General features: G+C 24.1%; 8 protein-coding genes across 8 annotated transcripts; 5 read left to right on the top strand and 3 right to left on the bottom strand.

The window, feature by feature from the left end:
• Positions 1 to 1,775: 1,775 nt before the first annotated feature.
• DICPUDRAFT_75060 (uncharacterized protein) lies at positions 1,776 to 2,171 on the top strand (the record flags this gene model as incomplete). Its single annotated transcript, XM_003284042.1, has 1 exon — positions 1,776 to 2,171. One exon carries the CDS (start codon positions 1,776 to 1,778, stop codon positions 2,169 to 2,171), a length of 396 nt encoding a protein of 131 aa, XP_003284090.1.
• A 394-nt stretch (positions 2,172 to 2,565) lies between these two features.
• On the top strand, positions 2,566 to 2,886 carry DICPUDRAFT_75059 (uncharacterized protein; the record flags this gene model as incomplete). The annotated part of the gene is made up of 1 exon (XM_003284041.1): positions 2,566 to 2,886. The coding sequence occupies one exon, from the start codon at positions 2,566 to 2,568 to the stop codon at positions 2,884 to 2,886; it is 321 nt and encodes a 106-aa protein (XP_003284089.1).
• A 934-nt stretch (positions 2,887 to 3,820) lies between these two features.
• Positions 3,821 to 10,014, top strand: DICPUDRAFT_147828 (uncharacterized protein; the record flags this gene model as incomplete). The annotated part of the gene is made up of 9 exons (XM_003284040.1): positions 3,821 to 4,272; positions 4,342 to 4,458; positions 4,525 to 5,177; positions 5,285 to 5,374; positions 5,442 to 5,818; positions 5,892 to 6,563; positions 6,639 to 8,001; positions 8,077 to 9,650; positions 9,715 to 10,014. 9 exons carry the CDS (start codon positions 3,821 to 3,823, stop codon positions 10,012 to 10,014), a joined length of 5,598 nt encoding a protein of 1,865 aa, XP_003284088.1.
• Positions 10,015 to 10,062: 48 nt separating this feature from the next.
• On the bottom strand, positions 10,063 to 10,717 carry DICPUDRAFT_91234 (uncharacterized protein). The gene has a single exon (XM_003284016.1). It carries the CDS (start codon positions 10,607 to 10,609, stop codon positions 10,157 to 10,159), a length of 453 nt encoding a protein of 150 aa, XP_003284064.1. The 5' UTR covers positions 10,610 to 10,717; the 3' UTR covers positions 10,063 to 10,156.
• Positions 10,718 to 12,319: 1,602 nt separating this feature from the next.
• Positions 12,320 to 15,839, bottom strand: DICPUDRAFT_45211 (uncharacterized protein). The gene is made up of 6 exons (XM_003284015.1): positions 15,517 to 15,839; positions 14,565 to 15,483; positions 13,642 to 14,498; positions 13,066 to 13,590; positions 12,843 to 13,005; positions 12,320 to 12,770 (listed from the first exon to the last, which is right to left on the bottom strand). The coding sequence occupies exons 2-6, from the start codon at positions 15,351 to 15,353 to the stop codon at positions 12,357 to 12,359; spliced, it is 2,748 nt and encodes a 915-aa protein (XP_003284063.1). The 5' UTR covers positions 15,354 to 15,483; positions 15,517 to 15,839; the 3' UTR covers positions 12,320 to 12,356.
• Positions 15,840 to 16,196: 357 nt separating this feature from the next.
• Positions 16,197 to 16,481, bottom strand: DICPUDRAFT_147825 (uncharacterized protein; the record flags this gene model as incomplete). The annotated part of the gene is made up of 1 exon (XM_003284014.1): positions 16,197 to 16,481. The coding sequence occupies one exon, from the start codon at positions 16,479 to 16,481 to the stop codon at positions 16,197 to 16,199; it is 285 nt and encodes a 94-aa protein (XP_003284062.1).
• Positions 16,482 to 17,033: 552 nt separating this feature from the next.
• Positions 17,034 to 18,128, top strand: DICPUDRAFT_75055 (uncharacterized protein; the record flags this gene model as incomplete). Its single annotated transcript, XM_003284039.1, has 1 exon — positions 17,034 to 18,128. The coding sequence occupies one exon, from the start codon at positions 17,034 to 17,036 to the stop codon at positions 18,126 to 18,128; it is 1,095 nt and encodes a 364-aa protein (XP_003284087.1).
• A 290-nt stretch (positions 18,129 to 18,418) lies between these two features.
• On the top strand, positions 18,419 to 19,228 carry DICPUDRAFT_147823 (uncharacterized protein; the record flags this gene model as incomplete). Its single annotated transcript, XM_003284038.1, has 3 exons — positions 18,419 to 18,594; positions 18,723 to 18,959; positions 19,225 to 19,228. The coding sequence occupies 3 exons, from the start codon at positions 18,419 to 18,421 to the stop codon at positions 19,226 to 19,228; spliced, it is 417 nt and encodes a 138-aa protein (XP_003284086.1).
• Between the last annotated feature and the right edge of the window lie 306 nt (positions 19,229 to 19,534).

Genomic DNA, 19,534 nt, shown 5'->3' with positions numbered 1-19,534 from the left:
GAAAAAGAAAAGTATGATTATTTTATAAATATCTTAAAAAATCATAAATATCTAAAATAAAATATAGTAACAAATATTTAATTCAAAGGAATCACAAAGAGGTTCTGTTTTATAATGTTTAGGAATAGTCGTAGAACTACACATCATCAAATCCCCCAATATAAACGTAATATTTTTCTTTAGAAAATTGTTTTAATTTATCATTTGTGTTGTTTTTTTTTTCATTTTATAAAGTACTTCAAGTGTTGTATCATTCAATAGATGCGTATATAATAATGTTACAAGTAAAGGAGGTTTCGATATAAACGGTAAATCAACTAGTATGGGCGGTGCTCTCTCTTTGTTAATGTTATCAACAACCAATACTGCATTTTTACCAAGTTCAAAGGTTTCTGAAAATTTTCAATAACTCATTAATTGTTTTTAATAATAATACAGATTTCTCAAATAATAATAATAATAATAATAATAATAATAATAATAATAATAATAATAATAATAATAATTCAAAGAATCTTCAAATGGTATTACATGCAAGATTGGTGGTGTTAACAGTTATTCAATTAAAGGAAATTTAGAAAAACTCGAAATATGTGGTGTTACTGGCAATACTAATAGTGAAGATTCTGAAAATAAAGATTATGGACCTCCAGCCGCTCTCAAAGCAGTAGTTATTATTACTCTAGTTTGTGGATTCATTTTGAGTTAGAAGGTTAAGAGAAATAAAAAGATATAAACCAATTGATTTTTAATTTAATAAAAATAAATAAAAAAAAATCTTTAAAAAATAAATAAATATATAACAACTAATTCATCCACTTATTTATAATGTATTTTATATTTTCTATCACTATAATCTAGATTTATTATTAAAATTATTTCAATTCCTTACGAAAAAAGAAAAATGTTTAGATATAAAGAGTAAATGTAGTTACACACCACTAACACATTAAATTTAATGGTACAAAAATTTTTACCCCACATTATTTGTGTTAATAATAATATATCATTTCTTTAATAATAAAAACTATATTATGTGTATTTTCCCTATTATCAAAGAATGCAAATTATTTCTTTTGTTTTATTTTATTTTTTTTTTATTTTTTTTTTTATTTATAAATAATAAAAAACTTTTTTATTATTTTTTTTTTAAAGATATTATAAAAACAACAGAACTAAAATGGCATGTCAAGATATAGAAAGTAATAAAAAAAGCAAACAAGTAGAATATAGAACTAACGAAGCTGAAATATCTCCTGACGAAAAACATTTGATACCCGCTCTAATATTGTTTTTACTGGGCTTTATTACCGTTATTCCCTGGATTGTATGCACGTTGTACTTAAAATCAAGAAATAAGGTTGCTAAGGGACTATCCATTGCTTCACTAGTTTTATTTATTTTGGCAATACTCACATTAATTATATTTATTTTTTTTTATATTTTTTTAGTTTTAATAATTGACTCGATTCATAAGAATAGTAATAGTGATTATTAATTTAATAATATATTAAATAAAAAAAGAATATATAAATTTTTAATTATTTTTTTTATTTTTTTTTTTTATTACTCTGAGTGTTTAAATATAGTGTGATAATCATAAAAAAAATATTCAATTTTACCCCCAACTTAAAAAATAAAAATAATAAATATATTTAAATATTATTATTTAATTTATTTGTTTTTTCATAATTATTTTCACATAATTTAATTTCGAAAATAACTCATTTCATTATATTTTTATATATATATTTATATATTAAAAAAAAAAGAAGATGGTTATGGAAAAAAAAAATAGTTTTTATGATAATGAATATAATGTTGAAAGTGATAATATCCCATTCATTCAAATTAGTGAAGATTTTGAAGAGGTTCCTATATCAGTTAAATATGGATCAAATATTGAAACATCAAATTATGAAATACTAAAACAAGTACAAAATAAAAAAGATTTCAAATATTCATTATTTTTTTTTCTTTTGGGTTTTTTATTTGTGTTACCTTGGGGTCTTAATATAAAATATTTAAAAAGTAGAAATAAAACTGCTAGAAAACTATCAATTGTCTCTATTGTATTATTCATTATTAGCGTATTGGTTATTGTTGCTATAATTCTATATTACAGTCTCTCTCCATTATTAGAGAAACGTTTTAAAATATTTTTTAAATAAACCTAAATAATTTCACCATTATATATAATTATTTATAACACACACAAAATGTTTGAAAGGTTAATTACTACTGTACTATACCATAAAAGTAAAGTGTAATAGAGATACTATTAAAATTATACCTGAAACATTGAGTGAGTGTGGTTATTTTTTTATATTTTTTCTTTTTTTTTTTTTTTTTTAATTTCTGAAGATTAACCCCACCCTAGAACTCTTTAAAATATAAGAATGAACAGCAGGTATTTTTTACCTTATTATATAAGAAATAATAAATTTTATTTTATTTGTGATAATAATGATTCTAATTTTATTTTATTTAAAAATTAAAAATTTAAATATTTATTTGTTTTTATTTTTTTAAAAGAATTTAAAATTTCTTAATTTATAAATTAATATGACAGTCATCAACAAACCTGTATCAGATTACCAAAAAATTTTATCAAATAAAAAGATAAAGGAAATCATTATACTTGACCATGAAAATGAAAATCAAAATGATTTTAGAAACTCATTAATACTGTTCTTTTTAGGATTTATCTTTGTGGTGCCATTCATTGTAAATGTAAAATATGTTCAAAGCTTTAATAGAAAGGCCAGAATAGTGTCCATTATTTCAATGGTTCTCTTTGTACCTTTTGCAATTTTTTTAATATTATTAATTATCATTTTAATCATATTTATAATTTTTGAAGTTAACGACTTCTCTCTTTACTAAATAAATAAAAATATTAGTTTTCTCTTTTATAAAATATATTTTTTTTTTTTTTTTTTATATGCATGTATGAAAATTATTATTTTTTATATTTTGTGAATGAAAGTGATGAAAAGTGTCTTTTTTTTTTTTAAAATTTTTTTTTTGATATATTTTTAGTAACCCACATTAACACACAAACTCAAACACAGCAAAAAAAACACATTCTAAAGTGAACAAACAAAAATTTTAGTGTTGGTGCGAGAATTGTTTGACAAATTACAAAAAACCAATAAAATTTTAATTATAAAAATCAATTTTGCAAATTAAAAAAAAAAAAAACAGTTGATATCATTTTTTTTTTATATTATATATTTTTTTTATTTTTTTTATTAAAAAAAATTGGAAATTATAAAACATCTATTCTATAATTTTATATTTTGTTTATTTAATTTATTTATTTTATTTGTTTTATTTTATTTTATTTTATTTGTTTTGTTTTGTTTTGTTTATTTAATATCATATATTTATTATCATCTATCTCTTTGTTCAAAAAAGGTAATTATAAGGGTTCTAATTATAACAACAAATAATTATTTTAAAAAAACAATAATTATTTGTCAAAACAGTCAACATTGACAATTTTTATTTTTTTTATCAAAAGTGCAACTATCCAACACCCAATTTATTTGTAATTTGGAAAAAAAAAAAAAAAAAAAAAATTATTGTAAAAATATTTTAAAAATAAATTCAAAAAAATTAAAAAAATTAATTTTTTTTTTTCTCATTAATTTTAATTTCATTTACAAACAAATAACCTTTTTTTGTAATATAATAAATATAATTTTAAAAAATAAAATAATTGTATAATATCTAAATTAGTAATAATATTAATAGAAAAATTAATTTAAAAACATTTTTTATATTTTAACCCAGAAAAAAGTAAAAAAAAATAAAAATGACAATTACATTTTTTAATCATACTATTGATGATTTAAATAATGAATTTGTATCATTTAAAAAAGAAGATGTAATCCAAACTGGGTATTACAAGTATAGAAATAGAAAAGAATTTTCAAAGAAAGCCAAAACTGATGAAATCATTTTAAAAAAGAATAAAGATAAAATCCAGAGGAATGTACCACCATCATACAGAGACAAATGCTTACCGGAACAAGATGAGCTTATAGAATCGGTCCTTAGAAATTTCGATCATGCCTTAATGATAGCAAACACATCCGATATCAAGAAATCCATTGGAACAATCAAGAATGGTATAGCTGCTTTTAATTTCCCATTATTAAAAAAACACTATCACTATTTAATTTCAAGATTATTCCCATTATTACTAAAATTCAAATCAACTGATGTTTTGCTAGAAGTTGTGACGTTCATATCACTATTATTACTGTAAGTAAAATAATTTTTTTTTTTTTTTTTTTAATTTTTTTAGATATTAACTTTTTTTTTTATATATAGTAAAGGTAAAAGAGTAATTGAACTTCAAATCAAATGGGAGCCATTGTTTAAGATTTTTAAAGACAATTGTTATATTGATTCATCAGTAATCTCATTTGATGAAAACTATGATCAAGAGTAAGTAAAATTTTTATTTTTTTAATACACTCTTTAATCATAATTTTAACAAAAATTCTTTTATAGTATAACATGCACACCATTTTTAAAAAACTTTATTATTTTAGTTTCATATGCAAGAGCATTTTTTCTTGGTGATTCAGTAATCGAAGGGATTCATGAAGAAATCAAAGGATATTTAATCCCACAATCAAATTATATTTTCTTTGCACAAAATTCAATCTATATATTTTTACCAACATACCATTTAGTAGAAAAGACTGAAATGCCAAAGTGGGTCGATACTTATTTAAATCTCTATTGGAACTGGATTGACGCTAACAAAGATTGGGATGAACGTTGGCTATTTATATTGTCTAGAGTTGTCAAACACGGTCACAACATTGATTGGAGCCCATCAATACCAAGTTTCTTTACAAGATTCGTTAAGGTTATTGATTTAAGTTCGCCATCACTCAATAGAATCAAACCATGTACCAGCAAAATTCCACAATTTTATAGATTTGACCACGACGGAACTGATCAATTTTTTTCAATGGGTAAATTAATTGCCGCTTTTATCAACAAACCAACTGAAAAAGTAGCAATGATTGCTTTTAAAAATCTTTTTAGTCAAATTAGTCTTTATTTCCATCCATCAAACCAAGGTGAGTGGTCAAGTAATTTAGGTGAATTAGCAAGCTCTGTTTCAAAAGCATTTTTAAAAAGAAATATTTATAGTAAGTATCTTAATATTAATTCATTAAAAAATTATAAACCTATTTATTAATTTTTTTTATTTATGCAACAGTTCCATATGAAGAAAGTGTTATTATAGAATTTCTAGATACTCTCTTTCCTTTATTAATTAGTACTCTTTATTCAAAGAGAAAAGATAGTATTTTATACGTTTGTAAAGTTATTAAAGAATTTTCATGTATGTATAATTTATTTTTTTAAAAACAAAACAAAAATAAATAATCAATATTAATTATTATTTTTAGATGTTGCACCAAATTATGTATTACCAAAAGTTTTAGATAAATTTTTCAATTCTATGGATAAAGAGGAAATTAATAGAGTTATAAGTGGTATTGAAGTAATTTCAACATGTATTCATCCAATTATAACTTTATTACCAGAGGGCAAATCGTTAATTTTTAGCTTTATGGAAATTTTAATTAAAAACTTAGATCCAATCTATTTAAATAAAGCATCTGGTTCATTCAAATTCTTTAATAAATTATTTTCATGTATTTTAATAGCCGATGAAACACCCTACATTATGGAATGTGAAAACCAACTTGATGAAACCACAACTCTAACAACCGCTTCATTTTCAGAATGGTCCGTTTCATTTGTTGATGCTGTAATAAGTTTTGTATGTTTCAAACTTTTTTAAAGTATTTTAAAAAAAATTTTAAATTTAATATTAACCTTTTTTTTATTTAAAGATGTTAAAATGTTCAAATAAAAGCTCAACCAAAAGAGAAGCTCCACCATCAATGTTTATTGGTGATACTTTAGAACTATTCTTTAGCGCATTATCAGATGATATTTACAAAGCCGTATTAAAACGTTTAGTCGAATTTTTTACTAAATCCTTTGAACCAGAATACTATAAATTATTTTCAGACTTTATAAAATACTCAACCTTAAGAGACCCAGTTCAATCAATCAGTTCATTTTTACCAGTATTTATTAATAAGTTATTTGTTAAACATAAGCATTCAAATAGCAACTCACCAATTTTAACCTCATCACCACCACCAGCTGCTATTCCATCAACATTTACTTCAAACTACTCATTAAAAGAGTTATCAGATCAAGAATATAAATTATATATTGGTTATATTGGTTATATGGTCTATAGAGGTGGAGATGGCTTAGTCAAATTCCAAGATCAATTAATTGACATATTAAATTGTCTAATGTCCTCAGATAACAAATTTGTATTAAAATTCGCCTCTAAAGTAGTTCGTAAAATTATCTTTTCGTTAACCAGAATCTATCCATCAAACTATACCTTTGCTTCAAAAGAAATTGTAAATTCAAAAGAAAACCATATTAAATATTGGGGAACAAGCGATAAATCAAAATTCTATCCACTTGATTGGTTTGAACCTGTAAGTAAAAATTTTAAAAAAATTATTACATAATTTAATAATGAATATTTTATTTATACTTTTTGTTTACCATAGAATGAAAAAACTATAGAATTTGCAAAAACTTTGATCGAAAAATTTTTAAAGAATACAAATACTAGACTAAATAAAACTGTTGAAGGAATAAAGAATAAATCAATTCAATACAACAGAACAGATTTATTAAGATTATTAAAACCAATTCAAAGTATCATGAGAAGCACATCATATTTATTAAAAGATGATTCCCCAATTATTCCACCCAAAAATGCAAAGTTTAGAATACAATACAAACAGTTAACTTTTGAACACGGCCTAGTCATTTTAGAAGAGTTTTCAACATTAAAAAGAGAAATTTTTGAAAATTTAAAAGATCTAATTGGTTATATACAAGCCGAGAAGAATGAAGAAGTTCAGGTATTAAGATTAATTGCAAAAACTTTTTTTGTTTTATTTTTTATAAAAAATGATGTCTCATATTTTGGTTCAGATTCATTATTTGAAAAATGGAGAAATCATAAAAAGTGTGCCAGTAGAAATTATTATATATTTAGAGCTTATCGTATGCACTTATCCAGACAAAAGAATCACTTTGATCTCAGTAACCTTACAGAAATGGTATTACAGTGTTGCAAAGAGCTTTTAAATCTATCAACACATCGTTACAGAAAGATTAGGGATGTTAGTCAAAAATCCGCCGTTAATATTATGATTCATTACAAAGATGCCCACTACCACATTCTTCCAATTGCTCTTGAAAGAATATCAATGTTAAGATCAGATGAAGAAGTTAAAGGTCTTTGCTATATTTTAACAACCAAAACCATTATGAAAAAAATAAAATCAAACAGTTTTTATTTTATAAAGGTGATTGGTGTCATTATTGCAACATCCAATGAAGAATTTAAACCAGCAACACAAAACAGCCTTAGCGATTTAAAAAAAGACCTATTATCTGTCAATGCCAAGCCAATTAACACAATTCACTATTCAGACGAATTAAACTCAATTGAAAATGGAACCTATGACTGTGAGTGGTTACCAAAAGAATACATTTTAGAATCAAAAGAATACAATCAAAAGATTCTTGCTCAAAATCGTGAAAATCTACTTAAACTTTTACAGACCATCTTAAGTGCCCTAAAACAACATAAAAAGAAATCATCTCAAACATGGAAGAGCCATCTATTCCTATTGTCAAATCTTTCTTATTTGTTTACAATCCTCTTCTACTCGACATCAGAATTTGAAAACTTCAATATGGATTTTATTGATGAAAACAGAGAGTTAATTAGAGAAATCTTTGTTATGTTCTCAAAGGAAACTCTAGGTGACTATCCATTCAGTAGAATTTACAGTATTTTCTGCATATCGTTAATATTAAATCGTCAAGGTTCAAAGAATGTTCAATTTACTTATGGTAAATTATATTATATAATATAAAAAAAAAACTAAAAAAAATATTTTTTATTCTAATGTTACTTTTTTTTTATAGATGGCTACTTTAGATTAAAACAGTTCAATGGTATTGACGAAAATGAAATTAAAAAACCAGTAGATTTAACTGCAATGGATAGAAATTTAGATTTTGTAAAAACCATTTATTCAATTGTTAAAGATGATATTAATCAACAATTTGATAATCAAACCTTTATAGACAATGTAATTAAAAAAATTATTTCAGATCACGACGGTGAAGGTTTATCAGTTAAATTTGCAATTTCATTGTCATCAAAGAAACTTTCAACCCTTTGGCCAAATACGAGACTAAGCAGTTTCAGTCTAAGTAACTTCAGAGCATTCAATGCAGATCTTATTTACGGTTTATTTTCAACCATTGGTGTTAAATTCTTTGATCTCCTCAAACCATCAATTGAAGACCTAAGAACCAAAACTCACAAGGATGAACTTGGATCATTAGCAGAAATAATGGCAGGTCTTTGTAGATATATTAGTGTCAACAGTGAACTTTTAGATGGAAGATTTAAAGAAATTCAAGAATATTCTGAAAAGGTACTTTTGAACGGATTTACCAATAGCTCAAATGAAGCATCTGATGTGTGGGAAATGGCTGTACGTTATATTACCAACAATATTATCTATGAAAAGATCTCTTGGATTGGTGAAATCTTATTTAAAAACTATAAAGTACCAACTGCAAATATTTTAGGTAAAACCAAAGCCGTTAGACTCTTAAAGTATTTTTTATTCGAAGTACCATGGAAGTGTCCAGAATTTACTAAGCGTGTTGCAGATTTAGCTTCTGATGAATTCTCAAATAGCTATAAACAAATTAGAGTTGATTCACTAAAACTATTCTCTCAAATATTAGTTTATCAAACAGATTTTACAGTTTATCCACCAATTGTACCTGAAGAATTACTAAAGAAAATCACCTCAATGGCCGAGTATATTGAAAAATCTTCACCACCATCATCAACTCCACCAAACATCAACTCACCACCCTACATTAATTCACCACCATTTACTGGCTCACCACCAACCCAATTAAATAACAATAATGGTAACCCAAGTATTTTAACAAGTATTGCAAGTCCACCAAATGAAAGTATTCTTTTAAATTATAATCCAACATCAACTGAAAAAGAAAAGAAAACATGTTTAAAAGAAAGCTTAACCACATTTGTATATTATATGTTTTCAAAATCAAATTTATTAATTCGTTCAACTCCCTCACTCCTTAAGGTTATCATGGAATTACATGCAGATTCAAATATTGAAATATCTAAAGATTGTACTATTATCATTTACAGAATATCCCAAGAATTTTATTGTAATACTAAAATTATTGATGAAATTATTGCAACAATCAACCAAACACTCTTAAGCCCCTCTTGGAAAATTAGATCAAGTATTTTACCTTTCATTCAGATATTCTTTTTCAATCATTGTTTCTACTTTACTCCAAATCAAGTCGAATCAATTATTAATATTGTTTTAACATTAACAAGAGATCAACATATTGAAATTAGAGAATCTTCAAAAACAACTTTAGCTTCAATTTTAATATCTTCAAAATCAAATATTAATAGAGTTAAAGACTTAATTGTAAGTTAATCATCTTTTCATTATAATATATATAATCATTTATTAATATTTTTATTAAATATAGAAAAAATCCATCGCTAAATTAAAAACTCCGGGTATTAGTACAATTGAAAAGCATTCATCAATTCTTGTTTTATGTGCAATTGTTTTAGCAAATCCATATGAATTCCCAACCTATTTACCAGAGGTATTAGAACAATTATCTCGTTTCGCTTATAATAGTAATTTTAAAGGTGCCTCAACTGTATTATCAGATTTTTGGAGAACTCATAGCAGTACTTGGGAAGAAGATAAACTTCAATTCACCGAGAGTCAAATTGAAGATATTCAATCCACCAAAGTTGCTCCATCTTATTTTGCTTAAATATAAATATAAATAAAATTAAATAAAATTATTAAACACAAAATTATTATTAAATATTTAATATTATTATGAAAAAAACCTTTTTATTTTTTTTTAAAGGTTTGATTTATTTCGAAGGAGGATTTATAAATATATGAACAATTTAAATGAATGAAGCTAAAATGATCATAATGATAACAAAAATAGATGGAATAACAAATGAAGAAGCATCACTTGAACTGGATTGTGGAACATAGCAAAGTACTTCAGCGGAACCATCAGCGGAACAACCTTCACAGGTAACTTGGTTTGAAGGAATTCCATCACTATTACATTTTGAGTCTTGATCAAAGTTTTGGGTTGTAACAGTTTGATTGTTTTGTGAAGCTTTAATGTAAAAGGTGCTGTTGTTGCCATCACATTTTGATGTGATCAAAGTACATTGACCTAAATTAACCATAGTGCATGTGTGGTTGGTACCATGGGCACATTGAGCAGTGGTATTACACATAACGCAATAATTGATTTGACCTTGAGATGGTTCACTGTGTTGAACAGCAGCGCTACATACTGCAATAATTAAAGCTACGATTAATAAAACGAATGAAACTTTCATTTTTTGAGTTTAAAAAAGGAGAGGTAAAAGAGGAAGGGGAGGAGGAAATGGATTAAGTTTGGAAGAGGAAAGGAAGAGGAAATGGAAGAGGAGATAATTACTTTATTTTTATCTTTTTTTTTAGAACAAAATACAAAAAAAAAAAAAAAAAATATTTATAATGAAAATTTTAGAAAAAAAAAAAATTAAAAAAAAATTAAAAAAATTAAAAAAAAATAATTAAAGTGTTTTCACTCCACTTTTTTTTTTAAAAAAGCCACCGTTATAAGATATTTTTTGAACTTCTCCCCAATCGATTTCTATTTTTTTTAAAAAAAAATTACATTTTTTTAAAAATCTTTTGTGATTGTTACAAAAATAATTTAAGATTAACACTCCACTAATCATTAGTATAAAATGAAAAACTTTTTTTAAGAGTTTACCAATTAGTCTATTTAATTCTTTTAATCTTTTACACATATCAACTGTGGCACGAGAGGCACAAGTGGCTGAAGTGGCTGGAATATCTCTTTTGGGCTACTTTTTAAAGCCTCTATATTTTTCATACTAATCACTGTGTCCAATAATCTATTCTAATTTCTAACCCTATTCGAGGTAAGCTTGTGTGCTTTTAATGGCTCATCCAATTAATCTCCACCTTTAATAAGTTTTTTTTTTATTTTTTAATAGTTTTTTTTTTAATTATTATTATTTGTTTCTGTTATTTTGAAAATATAAAGAATGATTGGAAAAAAAAAAAAAAAAAAAAAAAAAAATTTTTGAAAAAAAATTTTTTAAAAAAATTTAATTAAAACCCCACCACACAATTTCTTTTTTTTATAAAAAAATTAATTAAAAAATAGATAGAATTGTTTAATTATTCCCATAAAATATTTACATTTCATTGCTTCATATAAAAACTTTTTTTCAATTATAATTTTTGTGAAATTTTAGTTAGCTTTACTTAAAGATAAACTATTATAGTTTATAAAACGAAACTTTAGCTATTTTAATTTCTACCACTGCATTATCGCTTATTGTTTTTTGGATAAGCCAGTGTATAGATATGTTCACATATATAGCGGCTATATTATATTATAGCCTTGCAATGATTATATGTGACATATAATGTTAGGATCGAAATATCCAACATAGTAATTGTACACTAGGAAAAATTCGAATACGGGGGGTTTATTTGTTCCCTGGGCTAAGACTTATCCAAAAATTAATTCTTTTAAAAAAGAAGAAGGCGATAATGCATAATTAGTAAAGAAAATAAAATATGTGTATGATTTCGTTCTTACCCAGTTTATCTTTCCGGTGATCAATAATAATAATAATATTATTATTTAATAAATGTCCACAATATTATAGAAATTTTTCGATTTTATTCAAATTTATGATAAACCTAAATCAAAAATAATTTTATTTTATATTTTTGTTTATTTATGCAGATTATTAAGTATTGTTTTATAAATTATTTATTTTTAAATTCATTTAAAATTTTTAAATAAAATTTATATAAGAAGCAGGTTTGAATGGTTTCTGGAGACATACTACCTCTATCTGGAGTAACAAGATCTGGACAATTTGAAAATGATCCAAAAAAATTGATGTTGGATCAATACAAAAAATATCACATGCCATTCTTGATAAAACTGGAAATGGATTCTGACCAATTAGAGATTTAAATTTAAAAAAATAACGAAAAAAAAAAAAATTGTTTTAATTATTTTAAAATTTTTTTATAGATTTATTTATTATAATTTTAAATGAAATAATCATAAATTTTAGTATTAATTTCTCTTAAATAATTTGAAGGAGTGAAAGGATCGTTGGTAAAAGGATCGTTAAATCTTTCTAAAAAGTTTTGATTGGTTTCATTTTGAAATTGTGGATAAATTTCCTTGACAATTTCTAATCTTTGATCTATTGGGTATGATTCTGAACTTGACAATAATGATTTTAACCATCTGACTTCATGATCTCTTTCGTTAAATTTGATAATATAGGGTGATGGTAATCTTTGTGTGATAATTTCTTTTATGTAACTATCTAATAAATTTAATCTATCTTGATTATCACTCTTTTCAATGTCGCTACCAACCAAAATATAGATATTTATAAAACAATCTAAAATTAAAATGGCATTTGAATCTATTGAACAAACATCCAATGGTATCTATATTTTAAAATCAATTATATTAGAATCATTATTGTTATTATTGTTTTATATTTGAATTAATATAGTTACATTTCTAAATTGGCAATTATCATCTATTAGTAATAAATTTGGTAATAATAATTTCTGACAATCTGTAAAATTTGAATTTAATAAATAGTTTTGATAAATTGTTAAATCATCATCATTTTGAATATTTTGGCCGAATATTAAACTCTTTCTAACTTTATAAATTCTATTTAAATTGAATTAGTGGGATGTTTTAAGTTTTGATATATATAAGAGTAGTACTTACAAATTAATAAAGCTTTTAATTAAATCCGGTATAATAACAGTTTTTTTAAAGAACCATGATTTTTCAACTTTTGAGCATGACAAGGTAATTTTGGCCAATTGTTTATCTAATTCAAATTGAGTTGTATTGGCAATACTACCAGTATCAGAGCTATCTGGTTGTTGATCTTTAATTGATTGTAAAATTATTTTTTTAGATAATAAAGTTGCAATAACTTTAAAGTCAACAGATGATAAATATTTTTCAAAATTACCAGTGACCTTAATTTGTTTGGTGATAACTCTTGTAATTTTGATACCATTGGATTTAATTAGATGGGTTACAAATTGAACATAGATATGGTCAAATGGTATATCCTCTGAAAGATTAAAATAAATTGAGAAGCAAATATCTTGTTGTAGATTTGAAATTACAAAACTTGTATATCTATCGTTATCGACATCTTCTGCATAAATAAAATCTTGTTCTTTTTCAATGAATTGTTCTTGTGATGCACCCTTCTTGTTATTTGATACACTAGCTGGACTTTGTAAATAATCCAATTTAATTTGTTGTATAAATTTATCAGCTTTATACTTTATAGTTGGCCCTATTAAATGAGTGAGATTTAAGAACTCTGGGACGTGAATATCTAATTGACCAAAAATACCAGAGTTTTTAATGATTGCATTGTTCATATTTTCAAATAGTATATTTGATCTAGTTTGGTATTTATTGTTTGATACAGAATGAACATCTAATGAACATGACATTATACCTGAGGGACGGCAAAGAGGTGCAAGAATTTTGGTTTCAAAATTATTGTAGCCAATCAATTGTAAGTCAATAGCAAAGCCACTTCTATATGCTTTTTCACCCAATGCCTCATAGTACTGTAGTGCATTATTTAAAATAGCTTTTTCTTCAGTTGTTACATTTTTACGTTTACCACTGCTACAATTGATAAATAAGGCATCATCCGATCTTGGTATAGCTCCTGGTCCATAATCTGGTGCACCATTTAAAAATACAAAGAACCTTCCGCTATTAACATTTTGACCCTTGACTATTCTTAGTGCACATTCAATAGCTACACCCAATGATATCTGTTTGCTTTCGTATACAACTGAAGTGCCATTGTTTTCAAATGTTTCTAATAAACTATTTAATACTAAATTTAATTTTGGTGATCTTTCTTCAATACCACTATCTAAAATTGTTTCCAAGTAAAGTCTTCTTTTTCTTTGTATTTCATATTTATTTGATCTATCTAATGATGCTCTACCGCCAACCAATCTTGTTGAATTAAAGCTTAATAATCCTTCTTGACTCTTTTCGTTTACACTAATTGCACTCATTTCAAAAATTGAAATATTCTTTGAAAATGTTAATAACCCAATTTTACTATTATTTGGTAAATCTTTGATTAATAATCTAATTGATTTGTTTATATCCTGAAAAAAAAAAAAAAACAGTTAATAAAAAATTTTAAAAAAATGTATAAAATAATAATAATTTACCTTTAAATCTGTAGTTGAAATATTTTCATCAATTAAAAATAAATAAATATTTGAATGTTCTGCACTAGCTTCCTGATCTGAAGATTGTTGATTTTGTTGTCTTTGGCTAAAATATTCATCATCTTCGTCATCTTCTTCTTCATAATTATCTTGGTCAATAATGGATTTGGTTGGATTTTTATTGTTTAATTTTTTAACTTGTGAATGTTTGTTTTTTCTAATTTTAATATCGAATGTTTCTGATGAGAATACTGATTTGTAGTGTTGAGTTTTCCACCAACCATTGTTTGTTTCTAAAATATCATTTGAGGTTTTACAGATTGAACATATCCATTTTCTATTGCTATTGTTCTTTTTATCTTTACCATCCTTTAGTTCACAGTACATATTTATATATGAAAAACAACTTTTGCATTGTGGTGGTTGATAGTCATATGATTGGGGTGTTGTTATTGGTTGGTGAAATGGTGATAAAAGGAAACCATTTGGTAAATTTGTTTTATTAAATTGGTCAGCTCTATTTAACATTAGGATTGATGATGCTAATACACTTTGGTTTATTGCTGAATAATCTAAATTGGACTTTAACTCTTCTTGGGTAAAAGATTTCTTTTGGTAATTTTCATTCATTCTAAATTGGTTATGATTTTTAATATATTGAGTTATATCTTGGTCTTGATTGCTGTGCAATTGATTGTTTTGTTGTTGATAATTTAAAATTTCTTTAAACCAATCTTTTTCATTAATTAGCTCCACACCATTAAAATCAATATCAACTTCATCCTTCATTTGTGGTTGTGGTTGTGGTGTTTGTTCATATGGCTGTTGATAATATTGTTGTTGTTGTTGTTGTTGTTGTTGTTGTTGTTGTTGTTGGTGTTGTTGTTGTTGTTGTTGTTCGGATAGTATATTTTGTCCGCTCCTATCATAATGTGAACCTGGTGGGGAGAACGAAGATGGAGGTGATTGATAAAATTGTGGTACTATTGGCTGCCCATTACTATCAAATTGATGAAGTGGTGCTGGTATTTGTGATGGCTGTGTTTGATAAAATTGCGGAACTGCAATGGGTTCTCCATTGCTATCAAACTGATGATATGGTGTTGGTAATTGTGATGGTAATTCATTTTTAACTACATTTTGTAATTGTGATTGATCTGATTGTTGTGGTTGTGGTATAGTTGGTTCATCCTGATAAAACTGAATACGCTGTCTTGGATGTGTTGGAGATTGCTGTTGTTTATTATCAAGTTGTTTATTTGGGGTACTAACATTTGGTTGTTGTATTGTATTATTATCATTATTATTATTTTTATCATTATTATTGTTATTATTATTATTATTATTACTACTATCAGCATTATCACCATCTTCTAGTGATAACTTTGATAAATTTAAATCACTCATTGTACTATTTATTTAGTTATTTGATTTTAAATAAAAATCATATTACTTTTTAATTAAAAAAAATGAAATTATAAATGAAAAAAATTTTAAAAAATTTTTTTAAAAATTAAAAAATAATAAAAAAAAAAAAATAAATATTAAATTTAAAGATAAAAATTATTTCAAGATTTATTGTGACTATTTATAAATATTTTATGATGAAAATTATTTTATGTGAATGATTTTCTAATAGAATTCTTTAACAAAACTTCTGTCCCGCGATGTAAATGTAATTCTTGATCTAGTGGTACTTGGGGACATACCTTCAGTCGATTCAAAGAACAAAGATTTATTATTAAATTTTTTGGAATAGTTATGGTTATCAGAGTCCTCGGTTGAACATGGTGCTGGTATATCAGCAGTTTGTAAAATATCTTGGTATTTATTTTGATATTTCTCTCTTGCCAATTTTGCCCTTTCGTCATTTCTTTTAATGATATCTTTGCTAAAATCTTTACTTTTTTTTGTCATATTCATCCTTCTTATATAATAAAATATTGATAGTAAAATGAAAATTAATACCCAAATTTCAATATAATAATCCCTAACAAATAATGAAAAATTAAAATTTTTTAAGGGGGTTGATAATTTGTTTTTAAATTTTTTAGTTGGAATTTCTTCCCCCTATTTTGGGTTGGGCCCTGATATTTGAAATTCCTTTTGAAAATTCATTCTTTTTTATAAATAATAAACTCTTTTATAAAAATAATTATTTCCAAGTAAAAAAAAAAAAAAAAAAAGATACTATTTATGTAAGGGGGTGTCTCGACAAAAAAAAATTAAGAAATGAAATTTTTTTTTTTTTTTTTTTATAAATAAAAAATAAGTGATTTTTTAAATTTTTATTTCTTAATTTTTTTTTAAAAAAACGCCTCCAAACACCCCCTTGTATTTAAGAAAATTTTAAAATCAAAAAAAAATAATTAATAAAAAATTTAAAAAAAAAAAAAATTTCATTTTTATTTTTATTTTTTTAATATTTTTTTTTCATTTTCATTTCATTTGTATAAATAAAACTTATAAATGGATATTACATATAATGAAAGTCACCAACAACAACAAATACAACAAATTCAACAACAACAACAAGATATAGAATTTGAAAATAATAATAATGACAATATTAGTATAAATGCAGATGATCACAATAAAACAAATAATATTAAAAGCGTAAAAAAAAAAGTTCAAAAAAATAATAAAAAGAGAAAATCTGTCAATTTAAATGGCAATAACAATAACAATAGTAATCAACAAAAAAAACAAAAGAAAAAATATTCCTTAATGCATGATAATAACTATAAATTAATCAGTCCCTTTCAAAAGTATATAGAAGCTGGTGTTTATCCAAGTTTAAAAGAATTAAACACTGAATTCTATCATATATTAACTGGGAAATGTTTGGAATTAAAAAATGAAATAATCAATTTAGAAAAAATGAATAAAAATAATAATATTCCCGATGACTTTGATTTTAAAATACAACATCAACATCAAGAATCAGAACTAGAAAAAATTCAATTCAATGATAGAAAATTAATAGAATTGGCAGTACGTAAATTTTGTGGCTATTTAAATAGGGAAAATAATATGATTCTAATGGAAATGGTGTTATTATCAATAGGTTTAGTTAAAGCAATCGAATTTTTACAATTAACTTTAGAAATAGAATCCAAAGGAGGATTAACATTTGAAAAATCTGTAAATAGTAATAGTGATGTAAATAATAATAATAATAATATAATAGAAATAAAAAAAAGAAGTCCTGGTGGTTTATTTTTTAAAATGGTCAATCTTCATATACCAAAAGAAATTAAAACCAGTATATTTTCAACAAATGCTTTATTTAAATATAGAAAAGAAAGAAATAAAAATGGTGTTGGTCAATTACCAGATTTAAGAAATTGTTTAATTAATATAGGTTCTAGCAATAATAATAATAATAATAATACAGATAATAATAATAATAATAATAATATAAATTTAATGGATGAAATTAATGGTATTGATGAAGAATTTGATAAACTTATTATTTCAGAGTCATCTTCAAATAATTTAAATAATAACGAAAATAACAATTATTTGAATAAAAACACAAATGATGACGACCCATTCAATTAATTTAAAAAAATAAAAATAAAAAAAAAAATTAAAAAAATAACTAATTTTATCATTTAAATAAACTTTATAACTGTTAATATTTATTTTTTTCTTTTAAAAAATAATACCCATTTTGCACCCATTTTTTTTTTCTAAAATATTTATTTTATTTTTAATTTTTTATTTTTAATTTTTTTTTTAAAAAATTTTTTTTTATTTTTTTAAAAAATCAAAATTTTTTTTTCTTTCATCAAATTTACCTTTATTTATTTTTGTATAATTACCTTTTTTTAAAATAAAATATATCAAACATGCAACACCCATCAGATTATCACTTTGGTTTAGATGCCGATTTAGACGCTAAAAAGAAAGCTTTATACGACAAAGGTCTTGAAGCTGATATTAAACAATGGATTGAATCAACTATTGGTGAATCCCTTGGCTCAGATTTTATTGCAGCATTACAATCAGGTGTTATTCTCTGCAAGTAAGTTTATCTTAAAAAAAAAAAAAAAAAAAAAAAGAAAATAATCACGATATAATCTTTTTTTTTTGGAAAAATAATCACAATATAATCTTTTTTATAAATTATTAATAATTTTTTATAAATTTTAGATTAGGTAACAAAATTAAACCAGGTTCATGCAAATCATCACCATCAAAAGCTCCATTTATCCAAATGGAAAACATTAACAGTTTCTTAAATTTCTGTAAAGGTTTAGGTGTTGCCACCACTGATCTTTTCATGACTGTTGATTTATTTGAAACTAAAAATCCAAATCAAGTTCTTCAAGGTCTTTCAGCTGTTAAAAGAATTGTTACTGGTGCTAAACCAGCTCCAGTTAAATCAGCGTAAGTAAACAAAAAAAACCCTCACAAACAACTTTTTTCACATCACTCTAATTTCATACAAATGCGCATTTGAGTTTTATAAAATATAACTTATTCTAATAATTATCCATATATTAAATTATAATTTTATTTTACCTTTCTCTTTCTTTTTCTTTTTATTCTTTTTCTCTTTTTTTTTTCTTTTTATTAATAATAATAATAATAATAATAATAATAATAATAATAATAATAATAATAATAATAATAATAATAATAATAATTATAGTTAAAAAAAACCTTTAAAATAAACAACAATATTATCTATTTATTTGCAAAAAAAAAAAAAAAAAAAAAAAAAAATTTCTTTTATAAAAAAAATATAATTTTCTTTCAAATTTTTAGAGATTAAATTTTCTTCCCTTTACCCCCAATGGAAAGTCAAAAACAATTACCCCAGTGGAGAAACCAACTTTTTTCAATTCCCCACAGGGGGGGGATAAACAAATACCCCTCCTTTTTCTATTCAAGTTTTGTTAGAGACCCCTTTGTCATATCAAATAATTCAAAAATTTCCTTTTTCTTTTTTTAAAGAAAAG

Source organism: Dictyostelium purpureum, assembly GCF_000190715.1.
Source record: "Dictyostelium purpureum unplaced genomic scaffold DICPUscaffold_18, whole genome shotgun sequence".
Taxonomy (NCBI): Eukaryota; Evosea; class Eumycetozoa; order Dictyosteliales; family Dictyosteliaceae; genus Dictyostelium; species Dictyostelium purpureum.
The sequence above is the reverse complement of the archived record's forward strand: the minus strand, read 5'-3'. Positions and strand labels throughout refer to the sequence as shown.